The sequence below is a fragment of the Xenopus tropicalis genome, chromosome 6 (assembly GCF_000004195.4).
Source record: "Xenopus tropicalis strain Nigerian chromosome 6, UCB_Xtro_10.0, whole genome shotgun sequence".
NCBI classification, from domain to species: Eukaryota; Metazoa; Chordata; class Amphibia; order Anura; family Pipidae; genus Xenopus; species Xenopus tropicalis.
The window spans coordinates 65,868,892-65,884,622 of NC_030682.2; the positions used below are offsets into that span (position 1 = coordinate 65,868,892).

Sequence of the window (15,731 nt, forward strand, 5' to 3'; positions counted from 1 at the left end):
TACCTGGGGGTTGTCATCAGCAAGCAACATACCAAATTTGAAGAAGACAACTTGGCCAAATGGTTCAAACGTATTGACTCCCTGATCCTAGGGTTCCTATTGGCAGGAGAACACCCTCGCATAAGCCTAAAAACCCTGCAAGCCCCTGTTACCCAGGGTGGCCTGGCCTTACTCAACATGAGACTATATTACCTCGCCAGTCAATTAATCTATGCACACTGGTGGTTAACCCCACATCGGGACAACACATCCACACTACTCGAAGACAATATATTGGGTTCACTTGAAGCTCTAGCAAACTTACCATACAGAGGAAACTCACAACACTACACAACCACTACCCCTATGTGCACAGTTATAACCGCTTTTAAAAAGGCCCTCAAACATGTCCAAGGCCCACAACAAGTATGGTCATGTTGGACACCATTATGGGGCAACTGTTCCTTACCCAACTTTACCTCCCTACCCAACTTTGCCCAATAGGCTTCCTATGGAGTTAAACAACTGCAAGATATACTAGTAAATGGGAACCTCAAACAATTCCAAGAACTCAAAGAAAGCCACCAAATCCCGCAAACAATGCACTTCAATTACCTTCAACTCAGACATGCTTTTCACTCCCAATTTCCCACCAAACCAGTGGAAATGGAAGACACCACCCTAGAAAAATATGTACGCAGGGAAAACCTCATCAAGCCCCTATCCTGGTACTACACCATCCTATGGCAGGCTAACCCAGACCCCCTGGCTAAGGTACGTGAGAAATGGATACGTGACGTTCCTAGCTTAACTGAAGAAATATGGGTCGATGCTTTAATGCAAAATCCAGACGTGACAATATCTATAGCAGACAGGTATATACAAATGAAGTTCCTTAACCTTACGCCACACAGGCTTTCCAAAATGTTCCCCCACACCCCAGATACCAGTATAAAATGTGACCGAGATAAAGGCTCATATATGCATGTGTCTGGAGCTGTCCAGCTGTGCAGAACTTTTGGAGAGAAATCGTTAACTAGATCTCTGACACCCTAAGCTTTCCCCGGATTCTGTCACCAATTGTTTGTCTACTGGGAGTGGCAGGTCTTTTACACCACTCCAGACTTTGCTACCTCCAGCTTCTCTACTATGCCAAAAAAGCCATTCATTTACAATGGAAATCCTTGCCCCCCCCCCCCCCCAACCCTACCGTCCTGAAGAACTCTAGTCAACAACACCCTTACCAACCAGAAGCTGACCTACTTCGCACGGGGGTTGTCCTAAAAAAATTCATTCAATATGGGGCCCCTGGTTGATCCTCCATGAAACCCCAGAAAACTCCAGCATAACACAACAATGAAGACAAACTGGTTCCGATCTCCCCAGCTCTACACTCTGCCTCTCTTCCCTCTTCCTTACTCTTTCACCCTGCTTCCCCCCTCTGATTTTTTTTTTTTGTTGTTAAAGGAACCGTAACACCAAAAATGAAAGTTTTTTAAATCAATTAAAATAAAATGTACTGTTGCCCTGCACTGGTAAAAGTTGTGTTTTTGCTACAGTAACGCTAATATAGTTTATACAAATAAGCTGGTGTGTGGCCATGGAGGCAGCCATTCAAGCTGGAAAAATGGAGAAAAGGCACAGGTTACATAGCAGATAACAGTTAACCTCTCTAGAATACAATAGCGTTTTATCTGTTATCTGCTATGTGCCTTTTCTCCTTTTAATGGCTGCCCCCATGGCTACACAGCAGCTTTGTTTATATAAGTTTCTGGGGAAAACACACCAGTTGTACTAGTGCAGGGCAGCAGTACATTATATTCTTATTACTTTCATTTTTTGGCGTTACTGTTCCTTTAAGTTGAAAAAATGCAAAGATAAAAACAAAAAAAATCATTATGGCTCTATATATAAAATATGCCTTTTTAATTGCAATACTGAAGCTTTGGTTTATTGTTTTCACATGTCCCTGCAATAAAATATATGTGGGAAATACCTTCTGTATGTAGAAGACTTAATTATTAGAACATTGAAAAAATATAGTCAATGCTGAGCAGGATTAATAGTTGCATAATAAACATCCATTTCAGATGAAACCAAAATTACAAAATAATCAAAATTAAAATATCCATACCTATGATAAACTTTAAAACTGTCAGAAATCACTTGTCATTTATGCACTTCCTAGACGTCACTGCCCTCCTTACATGTCCCCACTGGCCTTGCTGTCTAGAACTGCATAGCCTATGCATGTGTATAGGCATCACGTCCCCCATTCTGTTGTATACAATAGGCTTTGAGATGATGCAAAACTTGACTTGTTCGGACATTTCAAAAAAATGGCAGCTGCCTGTATGCTCTAATTGTGGATTCCAAAAGAATAAAGGAAACAAGATATTCAAAAATTGATACAGTGCAAGTTCATTTTGTTGGCCGATATCACAGAATATCATTTAGAATTATTTCTTAAGATTACAGGTCCCCTTTAATGAGAGCATTAAGCATCAAAAAAGTACTACAAGCCTAGCGGAAATAATAATATTTGCACATGCTATGGACTACTAGGTAAATGAATACTCTCCAATCTGGACACAAAATTACTATATGCAGACAACATATGTTTAACTATAACAAAACCCCTGATAAGTCTCTCTAAACTATGTATGCTCCTAGACAAATTTCATAAGGCTAAAAGTCAACATATCAAAATCACAAGTAACTATTTAAAACAAATTTTCTCATTGGAGAAAAGACGGAGGACAATTTATAGATCAAATTTGCCAAATCCTACTAATCTCTGTATAAGACAAACTACAGTCATGGCCAAAATTGTTGGCACCCCAGAAATTTTTTCCAGAAAATCAAGTATTTCTTACAGAAAAGTATTGCAGTAACACATGTTTTGCTATACATGTTTATTCCCTTTGTGTGTATTGGAACAGAACAAAAAAGGGAGAAAAAAAAGCAAATTGGACATGTCACACAAAACTCCAAAAATGGGCTGGACAAAATTATTGGCACCCTTAACTTAATATTGGGTTGCACACCCTTTGGAAAAAAATAACTGAAATCATTCGCTTCTTATAACCATCAATAAGCTTCTTACACCTCTCACCGGGAATTTTGGACCACTGCTCCAGAGAGAACTGCTCCAGGTCTCTCTTATTGGAAGGGCGCCTTTTCCCAACAGCAATTTTAAGATCTCTCCACAGATGTTCAATGGGATTTAGATCTGGACCCAGTGATGGCCACTTCAGAATTCTCCAGCGCTTTGTTGTCATCCATTTCTGGGTGCTTTTTGACTTATGTTTGGGTTCATTGTCCTACTGGAAGATCCAAGATCTTGGACGCAAACCTAGCTTTCTGACATTGGGCTCTACAGTGCAACCCAAAATCCTTTGGTAATCCTCAAGTTTGATGATGCCTTGCACACATTCAAGGCACCCAGTGCCAGAGGCAGCAAAACAACCCAAACACATCATTGAACCTCCACCATATTTCACTGTAAGAACTGTGTTCTTTTCTTTGTAGGCCTCATTCCGTTTTCGGTAAACAGTAGAATGATGTGCTTTACCAAAAAGCTCTATCTTGGTCTCATCTTTCAACAAGACGTTTTCCCAGAAGGATTGTGGCTTACTCAAGTACATATTGGCAAACTGTAGTCTTGCTTTTTTATGTCTCTGTGTCAGCAGTGGGGTCCTCCTGGGTCTCCTGCCATAGCGTTTAATTTCATTTAAATGTCGATGGATAGTTGCCACTGACACTGATGCTCCCTGAGCCTGCAGGACAGCCTGAATTTCTTTGGAACTTGTTTGGGACTGCTTATCCACCATCCAGACTATCCTGCGTTGTAACCTTTCATCAATTATTCTCTTCCGTCCATGCCCAGGAAGATAAGCTACAGTGCCATGGGTTGCAAACTTTTTGATAATGTTGCGCACTGTGGACAAAGGCAAATCTAGATCTCTGAAGATGGACTTGAGAACCAGAATTGTGGAAAAATATCAACAATCTCAAGGTTACAAGTCCACAGACAGTTCTGTTCTCCTCTTTCTGTTGCCCATGCTTAGTGTGGCACACACAGACACACAATGCAAAGACTAAGTGAACTTCTCTCCTTTTTATCTGCTTTAAGGTGTGATTTTTATATTGCCCACACATGTTACTTGCCCCAGGTGAGTTTAAAGGAGCATTGCATGTTTGAAACAATCTTATTTATCCTTTTTGAAAGGGTGCCAATTTTGTCCAGCCCATTTTTGGAGTTTTGTGTGACATTATGTCCATTTTGCTTTTTTTCCTCCCTTTTTTGTTCGGTTCCAAAACACACAAAGGGAATAAACATGTGTATAGCAAAACATGTGTTACTGCAATACTTTTCTGTGAGAAATACTTGATTTTCTGGAAAAATTTCTGGGGTGCCAACAATTTTGGCCATGACTGTATAAACCTCTATTAAAAATTATATAACTTTCCAGTGAACTGGGACAAACTAACAATTTCATAGTTAGTACATATCACAACTTTGCAGCCTGTGAACTTATGTTCTGACCGCGGGTCTACCCCGCACGATTACCAGATCTGCACTACGCTTTAATGTGGCTGCAGGGACCATCTTGGATTTCTGCCTTGTGGTGGAAGCACTTCTGTCTTGGTGTCTGTGCTCAATTTTTACCCACTGCCTGTGCAGTTTGCGTGTAAGCTGAAGGAAGGCTCTGGAAAGTGCTGTGGCCACCTTGGGATAGTACTGTATATTTAAGTTATTTGTCGGGACTGGGACCGGAGCTCGTCTTAGTACATCCTTCCCGCTCTACATGCAGCCATGCCCCTTTCTGATTGGACATAATCACAACTATACAAATGGTTCTACTTCCAATGCTATTGTATCTATTTGGGCCCTCCCTATTCTAAATTAGTAAAGAATTCTACACCAAGCTGGCCTCAAGATGCCTTAACTATTTAATTATTATAGAGTCGACAGGTTGGGCCAACTAACTCGATGGCACATGAAATTAGATACAATAAGGTATATTTTGAGAACACTAGTATTTTCCTAAATTTACATGCTGTTAGATTTCCCTATTGCCCAGAGGCATGATAATGCTTCAAGATACTGCCGAAATCCCATCTGAGAAGTTAATGCACTATAACAAAATATAAAACTCAAGCCAGTCTCCTCACCATCCAAATAAAAAAAAAAAATTATATTATATATACATACACACACACACACACACATGGAATCTCCTCCTGATACAGGCAATTTCTGAACTAAAATTTGGGGCATGATAAAAAAAAAAATTCTCACCAAATGTCAGTATAATAGAAACGGCATATAAATTATTATTCTGTTCATATGTTACTCCATTGCGAAAACACACCATTTCTCCCTTGAGCTCTCCTTTATGTTTTCGTGGTTAATGACAAAGTACTTACAAGTCTGGTGGCAATGCTTTATAGTTGGCAAACTTTTGTAACTGTCACACAGTTACAGATAGGGTCACAAATCATCACTATGACCATTTACCCATTCCAGAAGTTGCACTGCTATGTGCACCCTATCAGGGCTTATTTAAATCCGAGAAACTATTACTATATCAAATATTAACTGCAGCCTAATGGGTGATTGCCCTTAATTGGCTTGCTCCAGAATTGTCTCAACTATATATGCACTATATAACAGCCTTGTTGGACAACTGTGTTGGCTTATAGAATATCTGGTCACCCTTGAACTAAAAGAATTATACAATCCCTAAAAAAAATCTCCAACATTCTCCCAACAAGAACTGCCTCTTACTAGCTTCTCAAAGGCAAAACTTTATTTACCAACATGTCACTGTATATTGTCTATATACAGCTCACCGATTTGGTTAATACGCAATTTGTGGGTTTTTTCCCCCCCTTTTCTTCTTTGTTTTAGTCTTTACTTATTGTAAATTTCTTAAGAAAACCATAAAGAGATATTTAAAAACTGAAAGACTACTATAGTTTATATCAGTGCTGTCCAACTTCTGTGGTACTTCTTGGGCCATCTTGCATGTTTAAGATCCACCCACAGTTCTTCAAAGATGTTTTAATCAGGGGACCAATTACCTTTCCAAAACTTTAAGCTTACTTTTCTTCAAGTAGTTCACTGTGGCTCCACTGAGGCATGTTTAAGATCATTGTCTTGTTTTAAGAGAGATTCCCTTTTCAGCTTGGCTGTTTCACAGTGGCATGCAGGATTTGCTGATATTTTGTGAAATTCATTCTTCTCTCTACATGTACAATGTTTCCTGTGCACTGGCCACCCAACCCCAAAGCACAATGGATCCAATTCTATGCCTAACAAAGGGCAATGTATTTTTTTCATCAGATGCTACTCCTTTTTTTTTGGTGATTGCAAGCCAAGAGTTCAATCTGGATTCATCAGTCCAAAAAAGTTGCTGCACTATCATGTTAACGGTTAATACCCTGTACACAATGCCTTAATGTTCTGCAGATGGCTGGGGCCTTAGGCCATGGGGCCTGTCCACCTTTTGTGACTCTGAATCAGGCTGTAGGTATCTTTGCACCGTATGCTTGATTTGCAATGGGTTCTAATGACAGTCACTGATGAGACATTCCCTTAGGAATGCTCTCAAGTCAGATGCTATTTAAAGGAACAGTAACACCAAAAAATGAAAGTGTATAAAAGTAACTAAAATATAATGTGCTGCTGCCCTGCACTGGTAAAAGTTGTGTGTTTACTTCAGAAAGTCTACTATAATTTATATAAATAAGCTGCTATGTAGCCATGGAGGCAGCCATTCAAAGGAGAAAAGGCACAGGCACATAGCAGATAACAGATAAAACACAAAACACTATTGTATTCTACAAAGCTTATCTGTTATCTGCTATGTAACCTGTGCCTTTTCTCCTTTTTTCCAGCTTGAATGGCTGCCCCCGTGGCTACACAGCAGTAGACTTCAATCATGGAGATCCATATTACATAGTAACATAGTAACATAGTAAGTTGGGTTGAAAAAAGACATACGTCCATCAAGTTCAACCATAATGCCTATATATAACCTGCCTAACTACAAGTTGATCCAGAGGAAGGCAAAAAATCCCATCTGAAACCTCTCTAATTTGCCTCAGAGGGGAAAAAATTCCTTCCTGACTCCAAGATGGCAATCGGACCAGTCCCTGTATCAACTTGTACTAAGAGCTATCTCCCATAACCGTGTATTCCCTCACTTGCTAAGAATCCATCCAGCCCCTTCTTAAAGCTATATAATGTATCAGCCAGCACGACTGATTCGGGGAGGGAATTCCACAACTTTACAGCTCTCACTGTAAAAAATCCTTTCCGAATATTTAAATGGAACCTCCCTTCTTCTAAATGGAGTGGGTGCCCTCGTGTCCGTTGGAAGGACCTACTGGTAAATAAAACATTAGAGAGGTTATTATATGATCCCCTTATATATTTATACATAGTTATCATGTCACCTCTTAAGCGCCTCTTCTCCAGTGTAAACAGACCCAACTTGGCCAGTCTTTCTTCATAACTGAGACTTTCCATACCCTTTACCAGCTTAGTTGCCCTTCTCTGGACCCTCTCTAGCTCAATAATGTCCCGTTTGAGCACTGGAGACCAAAACTGAACAGCATATTCTAGATGGGGCCTTACCAGTGCTCTGTAAAGGGGAAGAATAACCCCCTCCTCCCGTGAATCTATACCCCTTTTAATACAGCTCAGAACCTTGTTTGCCCTTGCAGCTGCTGCCTGGCATTGCTTGCTACAGCCAAGTTTATTATCTACAAGGACTCCAAGATCCTTCTCCATTATGGATTTACCTAGTGCAGTCCCATTAAGGTTATACGGGGCTTGCATATTTTTACATCCCAGGTGCATGACCTTACATTTATCCACATTAAATCTCATCTGCCACTTAGCTGCCCAGATTGCCAGTTGGTCAAGATCCTGCTGCAGGGATGTCACATCCTGGATAGAATTGACTGGTCTGCAGAGTTTTGTGTCATCTGCAAACACTGATACATTACTCATAATACCCTCCCCTAAGTCATTTATGAACAAATTAAACAAAAGTGGACCCAGTACAGAACCCTGAGGGACCCCACTGAGAACCTTACTCCAAGTAGAGAATGTACCATTAACAACCACCCTCTGTACCCGATCCTGTAGCCAGTTTTCTATCCATGTGCAAACGACTTCACTAAGACCAATAGACCTTAGCTTAGAAAGCAGTCGTTTGTGGGGAACGGTATCAAATGCTTTCGCAAAATCCAAATAGATTATATCTACTGCATCCCCACTGTCCAGCTTCTTACTTACCTCATCATAAAAAGCAATTAAATTGGTCTGACATGACCTGTCCTTCATAAAGCCATGCTGATTACTGCTCATAATGGCATTCTCCACTACATAATTTTGAATGTGATCCCTTAACAAGCCTTCAAATAACTTGCCCACCACGGATGTCAAACTTACAGGCCTATAATTGCCAGGCTGAGATCTTATTCCCTTTTTATATAAATTATAGTAGAGTTACTGTAGCAAACACCCCAGTTTTACCAGTGCAGGGCAACAGTGCATTATATTTTTATTACTTTAAAGCTCTTACATTTTTTAGTGTTACTGTTCCTTTAATACATGGGCATCCCTAAGCCCAGGGGTCCCCAACCTTTCTTACTCGTGAGCCACAGTCAAATGTGAAAAGACTTGGAGAGCAACACAAGCATCATAAAAGTTAATGGAGGTGCCAAGTAAGGGCTATGATTGGCTATTAGCTAGCCTCTATGCACACTATCAGCTTACAGGAGGCTTTATTAGGTAGTAAGTCTTGTTTTTATTCAACCAACATTTGCCATCAAGTCAGGAATTCAAAAATAACTACCTAGTTTGGGGGCACTGCAACAACATCCAAGGGGCTGGTGAGCAACATATTGCTCACGAGCCACTGGTTGGGGATCACTGCCTAAGCCTGTAAAGGCTTACGGATGCTCACTGGTTGCTAAGCAACAACATTTGGCATTCCTGTAAAGAACCAAAATTTAAAAAAATAAACTTCTCTTTTATGCACGGATTACAGTTGTGCAAATTTCTGCAAGTGCTTTCACTCTGGGATGTTATACAAAGATATAGATACACCTCAAAAGTAGAAGGAAAGTCTCAATCACTGGAGGGGTGCCAAATGTTAGGCACCCACCAGTGACTGTACTCTTACTTGGTACTGAGGGCAATGTTCCCTCTAAGCCTTGCACGCTCATAACTTGTGGGCAGTACACAAAACAAGTTGTGGTGCGCACAAAGAATCTTGTGCGGAAAAAACATTTTGTATTTTTTCCATAACTTTGAAATGTGTGCATAAAATAATTTCATTGAGCACATAGTCAAGAAGGAACTGGAGGGATCACTGACCTGGGCCACACAGATGGTTATGTTATGTTTTGATTTAACTGGCTCACTGAACATGAATGTCTGAGCGCTTTTGAAGGAGTTATGTATACTTTAACCCTTTGGGCGCCAAGCACGTAGCTCCTACGTGCTGCTATAAAAAGGCGTTGAATGCCCAGCACGTAGGAGCTACGTTTTATTTACCTTTCGCTTGTTCTCTGCGCTCGCTGCTTAGTCCGAGCGCAGAGAACAAGCGGAAGGTAATGAACCCCCTAGACAACGCGCAGAGGGGGGTTACTAGTGGCCCCTGGGGCGCGATCGCCCAGGGGCCCCATAGAAAAAGTCGGGCACGTATATTCTACGTGCCCGACTTTTTCTCCTCTCTCCCTTCCTTCCTGCGCGCCCCCCTCCGCCCCCTGCTTCCTGTTACTCACCGTTTCTGCTGCTGTGGCTGCATCTTCTGCCTGCGTCTGATCTGCAGCGATTCCAGCGATCTGCAGCTCCATGGATCCCAGGTATGTGCTACTTACACACACAAACACACATACACACACATATTACACTAATACACACTTATACTCACACTTACACACACACATATACATTTTCACACATTCATAGCACTTATTACACTCAGTTACTTGCACACACACACATGCACACGTGCACACAAAACACATTTTGCCATGTGTACACACTCACTTACTCACTCACTCACTTTTGTAATTTTTTTTTTTTTTTATCGCATCGTTTTTATTCTTGCCTAAAAAAAATGTTTTATTGCCATTGCGTATAGCGTATTCGCTAACCGCACTGCGCAATACATTTTGTGTATTATTTTGGTGTTTTTATTAAATTTTCTGTGATTTTGGTGCCATTTTATTGCCTTTTTTAGTTATGCATAGTTGTTGTTTGCTTTACTTTGTCTGTAAACCTAATTTGCCCAAGCCAGAATACTCAAACTGTGATTCTATTGCAGATATCACTAGGAAAAAAAAAAAAACATTGATTTTAGTTTTTTGGGGGGGGGATTTTAGCGATTTTACTGCATTTCATATTGTTCTTTGTTACTTGTCTAGCACATGGACATTTTGTCTGCTGTATTTCAATTTGGCTTCCTCTGTGCCCCACATAGTTTAGTAAATCTATGCATATTGGGCATCAAACTGTTCAGTAGACCCCTGGCATTCATATTTAGGGTGTTTTAGGTTGGTACGTTATGAAATGTGGGGTACATAATGGGGCAAAATGCAAGCTTTGTGACGATTTTCAGAAATGTCATAAAAACCGTTCTGTTTAGCGTAGCTTTGTAGTTTGGTAGTTTGCAGTAGAAAGATGTATTTACCCATTTTTGTTTTGTCAGAATGTGTACTTTCAGAAAATGTATGGTTTTCTAGGGTTTCTGTACTGTTAGGGGTTCTTATGGCACATAATACACATACCGGGTGCAAAAACTGCACGAGCCGGAGCGTCATTCGTGAAAACTCATATGCACTATTTTCATTTGGGGGCCCCTGTACTCCGCATAGTTTAGTAAATCTATGCATATAGGGCATCAAACTGTTCAGTAGACCCCTGGCATTCATATTTAGAGTGTTTTATGTTTATATGTTACAAATTGTGGGGGTACATAATGAGGTAAAATGCAAGCTTTGTGACGATTTTCAGAAATGTCATAAAAACCGTTCTGTTTAGCGTAGCTTTGTAGTTTGGTAGTTTGCAGTAGAAAGATGTATTTACCCATTTTTGTTTTGTCAGAATGTCTACTTTCAGAAAATGTATGGTTTTCTAGGGTTTCTGTACTGTTAGGGGTTCTTATGGCACATAATACACATACCGGGTGCAAAAACTGCACGAGCCGGAGCGTCATTCGTGAAAACTCATATGCACTATTTTCATTTGGGGGCCCCTGTACTCCGCATAGTTTAGTAAATCTATGCATATAGGGCATCAAACTGTTCAGTAGACCCCTGGCATTCATATTTAGAGTGTTTTATGTTTATACGTTACAAATTGTGGGGGTACATAATGAGGTAAAATGCAAGCTTTGTGCCGATTTTCAGAAATGTCATAAAAACCGTTCTGTTTAGCGTAGCTTTGTAGTTTGGTAGTTTGCAGTAGAAAGATGTATTTACCCATTTTTGTTTTGTCAGAATGTCTACTTTCAGAAAATGTATGGTTTTCTAGGGTTTCTGTACTGTTAGGGGTTCTTATGGCACATAATACACATACCGGGTGCAAAAACTGCACGAGCCGGAGCGTCATTCGTGAAAATGAATATGCACTATTTTTATTTGGGGGCCCCTGTACTCCGCATAGTTTAGTAAATCTATGCATATAGGGCATCAAACTGTTCAGTAGACCGTAGGTGTTCCTAGTTGGGGTGATTTTCCTTTTGTAGGCAAGAAATTGTGTGAGATAAATGCGGCAAATTGCAACATTTTTAGACGATTTTCTGAAATGTCATAGAAACCACTAGCTTTAGGAAAGCTTTGCAGATTGATACTTTTGTGTAGAAAGGACTCTTTACCCATGTTGGATTTGTCTGAACGTGTACTTTCCAAAAATATATGGTTTTCAGGGGTTACCCTACATTTCTGCAGTTTCTATCCCACATAAAAACTGCCATGTGTTTATGAATTAGGTAAAGGTAAGCCATGAAATTAGTGTGCACTAGGTATATTTTGGGGTCTCTAAGTGCCATGTGCTTTGATAGACCTATGTACAATGGGCATCAAACTCTTCAGTAGACCTCTGGGGTTCATATTTAGGGTGATTTATCTTGGTACCTGATCACCTATAGAAAATAAGATGCTGCATATTGGAAGTTTTGAGGTGATTTTTGGAAATGTCATAAAATTGGCAAACTTAGGAAACCTTTGCGGCTTGGTACTTTGGAGTAGAAATACATGGGTACCCATTTTAGAGTTCGGGGAATGTGTACTTTCCAAAAATATATGACTTTCTGGGGTGAGCGTACTTTTTTGTAGCATTATCCCACATATAATGATGTAAATGTGTTGATTTTGCAGAAGCTGAAATGACAGAAATGACGGATCATATGGGGGTAGGTTCATATTGGGGCCCCTACATGCCACATACTTAGGTAAACCTAAACATATTGGGCATCATACTGTTCAGTGGACCCCTGTCGTTCAAGTTCAGGGTGTTTTATCTTGGTACCTAATGATACATGGGAGATTAGATGCTGCAAACTGGAAGCTTTGAGAGGATTTTTGGAAATATTATCAAAATTGGCAACTTTAGGAAAGCTTTGCAACTTGGTACTTTGGAGTAGAAAGACATGGGTACCCATTTTAGATTCGGGGGAATGTGTACTCTCCAAAAATATATGGCTTTCTGGGGTGAGCGTACTTTTTTTGTAGCGTTGTCCCACACAAAATGATGTAAATGTATTGATTTTGCAGGAGCGGAAATGACAGAAATGGCAGATCATATGGGGTATGTTCACATTGGAGCCCCTACATGCCACATACTTAGGTAAACCTATACATATTGGGCATCAAACTGTTCAGTGGACCCCTGGCGTTCAAATTTAGGTTGTTTTACCTTGGTACCTAACACTATGTGGGAGATAAGATGCTGCAAAATGGAAGCTTTGAGGGGATTTTTGGAATTGTCATCAAAATTGCTAACTTTAGAAATGCTTTGCGGCTTGGTACTTTGGAGTAGAAAGACACAGGTACCCATTATAGATTCGGGGGGGATGTGTACTTTCCAAAAATATATGGCTTTCTGGGGTGAGCATACTTTTTTGTAGCGTTATCCCACACAAAATGATGTAAATGTGTTGATTTTGCAGAAGCTGAAATGACAGAAATGACGGATCATATGGGGGTATGTTCATATTGGGGCCTCTACATGCCACATACTTAGGTAAACCTAAACATATTGGGCATCAAACTATTCAGTGGATCCCTGGCGTTCAAATTTAGGGTGTTTTACCTTTGTACCTAACACTATGTGGGAGATAAGATGCTGCAAACTGGAAGCTTTGAGAGGAGTTTTGGAAATATTATCAAAATTGCCAACTTTAGGAAAGCTTTGCGACTTGGTACTTTGGAGTAGAAAGACATGGGTACCCATTTTAGATTCGGGGGAATGTGTACTTTCCAAAAATATATGGCTTTCTGGGGTGAGCATACTTTTTTGTAGCATTATCCCACATATAATGATGTAAATGTGTTGATTTTGCAGAAGCTGAAATGACAGAAATGATAGATCATATGGGGGTATGTTCACATTGGGGCCCCTACATGCCACATACTTAAGTAAACCTATACATATTGGGCATCAAACTGTTCAGTGGACCCCTGGCGTTCATATTTAGGGTGTTTTATTTGGTTACTTTATGACCTGTAGGGGATAAGATACTATAGACTGGAAGCTTTGAAGCGATTTTTAAAAAAAATCACAAGTTTTGATAAAAACCAATAACTTTAGGAAAGCATTGCGACTTGATAGTTTGGAGTAGACAGACAGTTGTGCCTATTCTGGATTCCCCAGAATCTGTTCTTTCCAAAAATGTACAATTTTATGGGATAAACCTTCTGTTAGTGGAATTTTTGTCCTTGAAATCTAAAGTATGCAGCTTTCTGGAGCAGTGCTTTGGAAATTTGGTAGTGTACTGCTGGGAGTTTTTGACCTACACAAGTGAGAAATCTCCATAAAACTATATATATTTGGTATTGGCACGTTCAGGAGACATGGGACTTTCCAAATCAGGTGTATTTTAGTGCATAAAATAATTTTTGTTTCTGGTGTATGTGTTTATATTATGGAAAATGTTTTTTTTACAAATTTTTTAGACATTTAGAAGCCTATATCTTGTTACAGAATTGGAATTACACAAAAATTCCACCATATTTTGAAAGCTTAGGATGTCCCGAAAAAAACGATATATAGTGTTCCTGGGTAAACTAAAAGTCCCCCCGAGGAAAAGCCCCTAAAGTCAAACAGTGCAAAATGTTCAAAAACTGTCTGGCAGTAGAAGTTCCACTTTGTTCAAAACGGCTGGCAGTGAAAGGGTTAAAAAATAAACACATTTAACATAAATATAAAAAGTACCTTACCTGAACCAGAACCTGAAGTTGTCATATCATAAATGAGATCTTTTAGTGTTGTGCCCTCAGATATAAAAGGCCGATCTAATGAAGGATCTTCATCATTAGGAACTCGATGATGAATGACTGTGCGGTTATGGCATATGTAAAGGACCAACATCAGCAGGATGCAAACAAGGCAAACTGGGCCAGCAATAACAGCTGCCAGCTCCACAGGCCCTAAGTTTGTAGGAGGCCTAGGTGATGGTGAAGCTGTTAAAAAGAAAAAAAAATGAATACATTTAAAATAAACATTTTAAACTACAAGATGGAAAGAGGCAGGTGTCAAAAAATGTCACCACAAAATGAACAATCTATAATAAAAGTTAACTTAAAGGGCAACCATCATCCCTATATTCTTTCCCCCACCAGAGGTGTAGGTTAAAGGAACAGAAACATCAAAAAATTAAAGTGTTTTAAAGTAATTAAAGTAACTGCCCCCATGGCTACACAGCAGCTTACTTATATAAACTATAGTAGTCTTTCTGAGGCAAACACACCAGTTGTAGCAATGCAGGGCAACAGTACATTATATTGTAATTACTTTTATACACTTTCATTTTTTGGTGTTACTGTTCCTTTAACAGAGCCTGTACTCCGGTTGGGGGATAATTTCTACACATTTAGGCAAAAGTCCGACAAAGCGAGTAAAGGTGGGTGGCCATACACGGCTCAAGTGATGCGCAAGGCTTTCCATCAGCGACTCAAATTGTTGCCAGTGGAAAGACATTTCGAAATGGTTAGACACTGCAACAGAAGAGATCTATTGCGGGGGCGACTAACTTGCTGCGGCAGACATTAGCCTTAGGGCCTGAACCTGTGGAGTGATTGAGACAAACTGCTCTGAAAAGGCCTTCGACCCTCAATAGGAGTCACATTTTGAAAGCCTTTCTAGTCGCTTCGGTAATCCAAAGTCGCACAAAGTTTCCTCCTGCAAACAACTTTGCACAATTTCAGATTACCGAATTGGCACAAAGGGCTTTCCACCAGCGACTCCTATTGTTGCCGGCGGTAAGCCTTTTTGTTAGTCACCACAATCTATCGCGGGCATCTCAAACACACCGTGGAGCCTTAAACTGAAAAGTATATGCTTATCTTTTGTACAATTAAAAGGATTCATTGATTTTAAAGGAGAAGAGCAATCATTTTGGCATTTTACTGCCCATAGATTTGTCACATTAGTGCCACCTAAAACACTATTTATTCAGCAGACTATACCTAAGTAAAGAGCCCAAGAAGCTCCCTCTGATAGT

The 15,731-nt window shown here is 40.0% G+C and overlaps 1 protein-coding gene across 1 annotated transcript in view; it reads right to left on the reverse strand.

The window, feature by feature from the left end:
* The window catches only part of tgfbr1 (transforming growth factor beta receptor I), a 55,543-nt gene that overhangs the window by 27,844 nt on the left and 11,968 nt on the right, over positions 1 to 15,731 (reverse strand). The window contains 1 exon segment of the mRNA NM_001015961.2: positions 14,449 to 14,691. Within this exon segment, the coding sequence (NP_001015961.1) occupies positions 14,449 to 14,691 (243 nt within the window).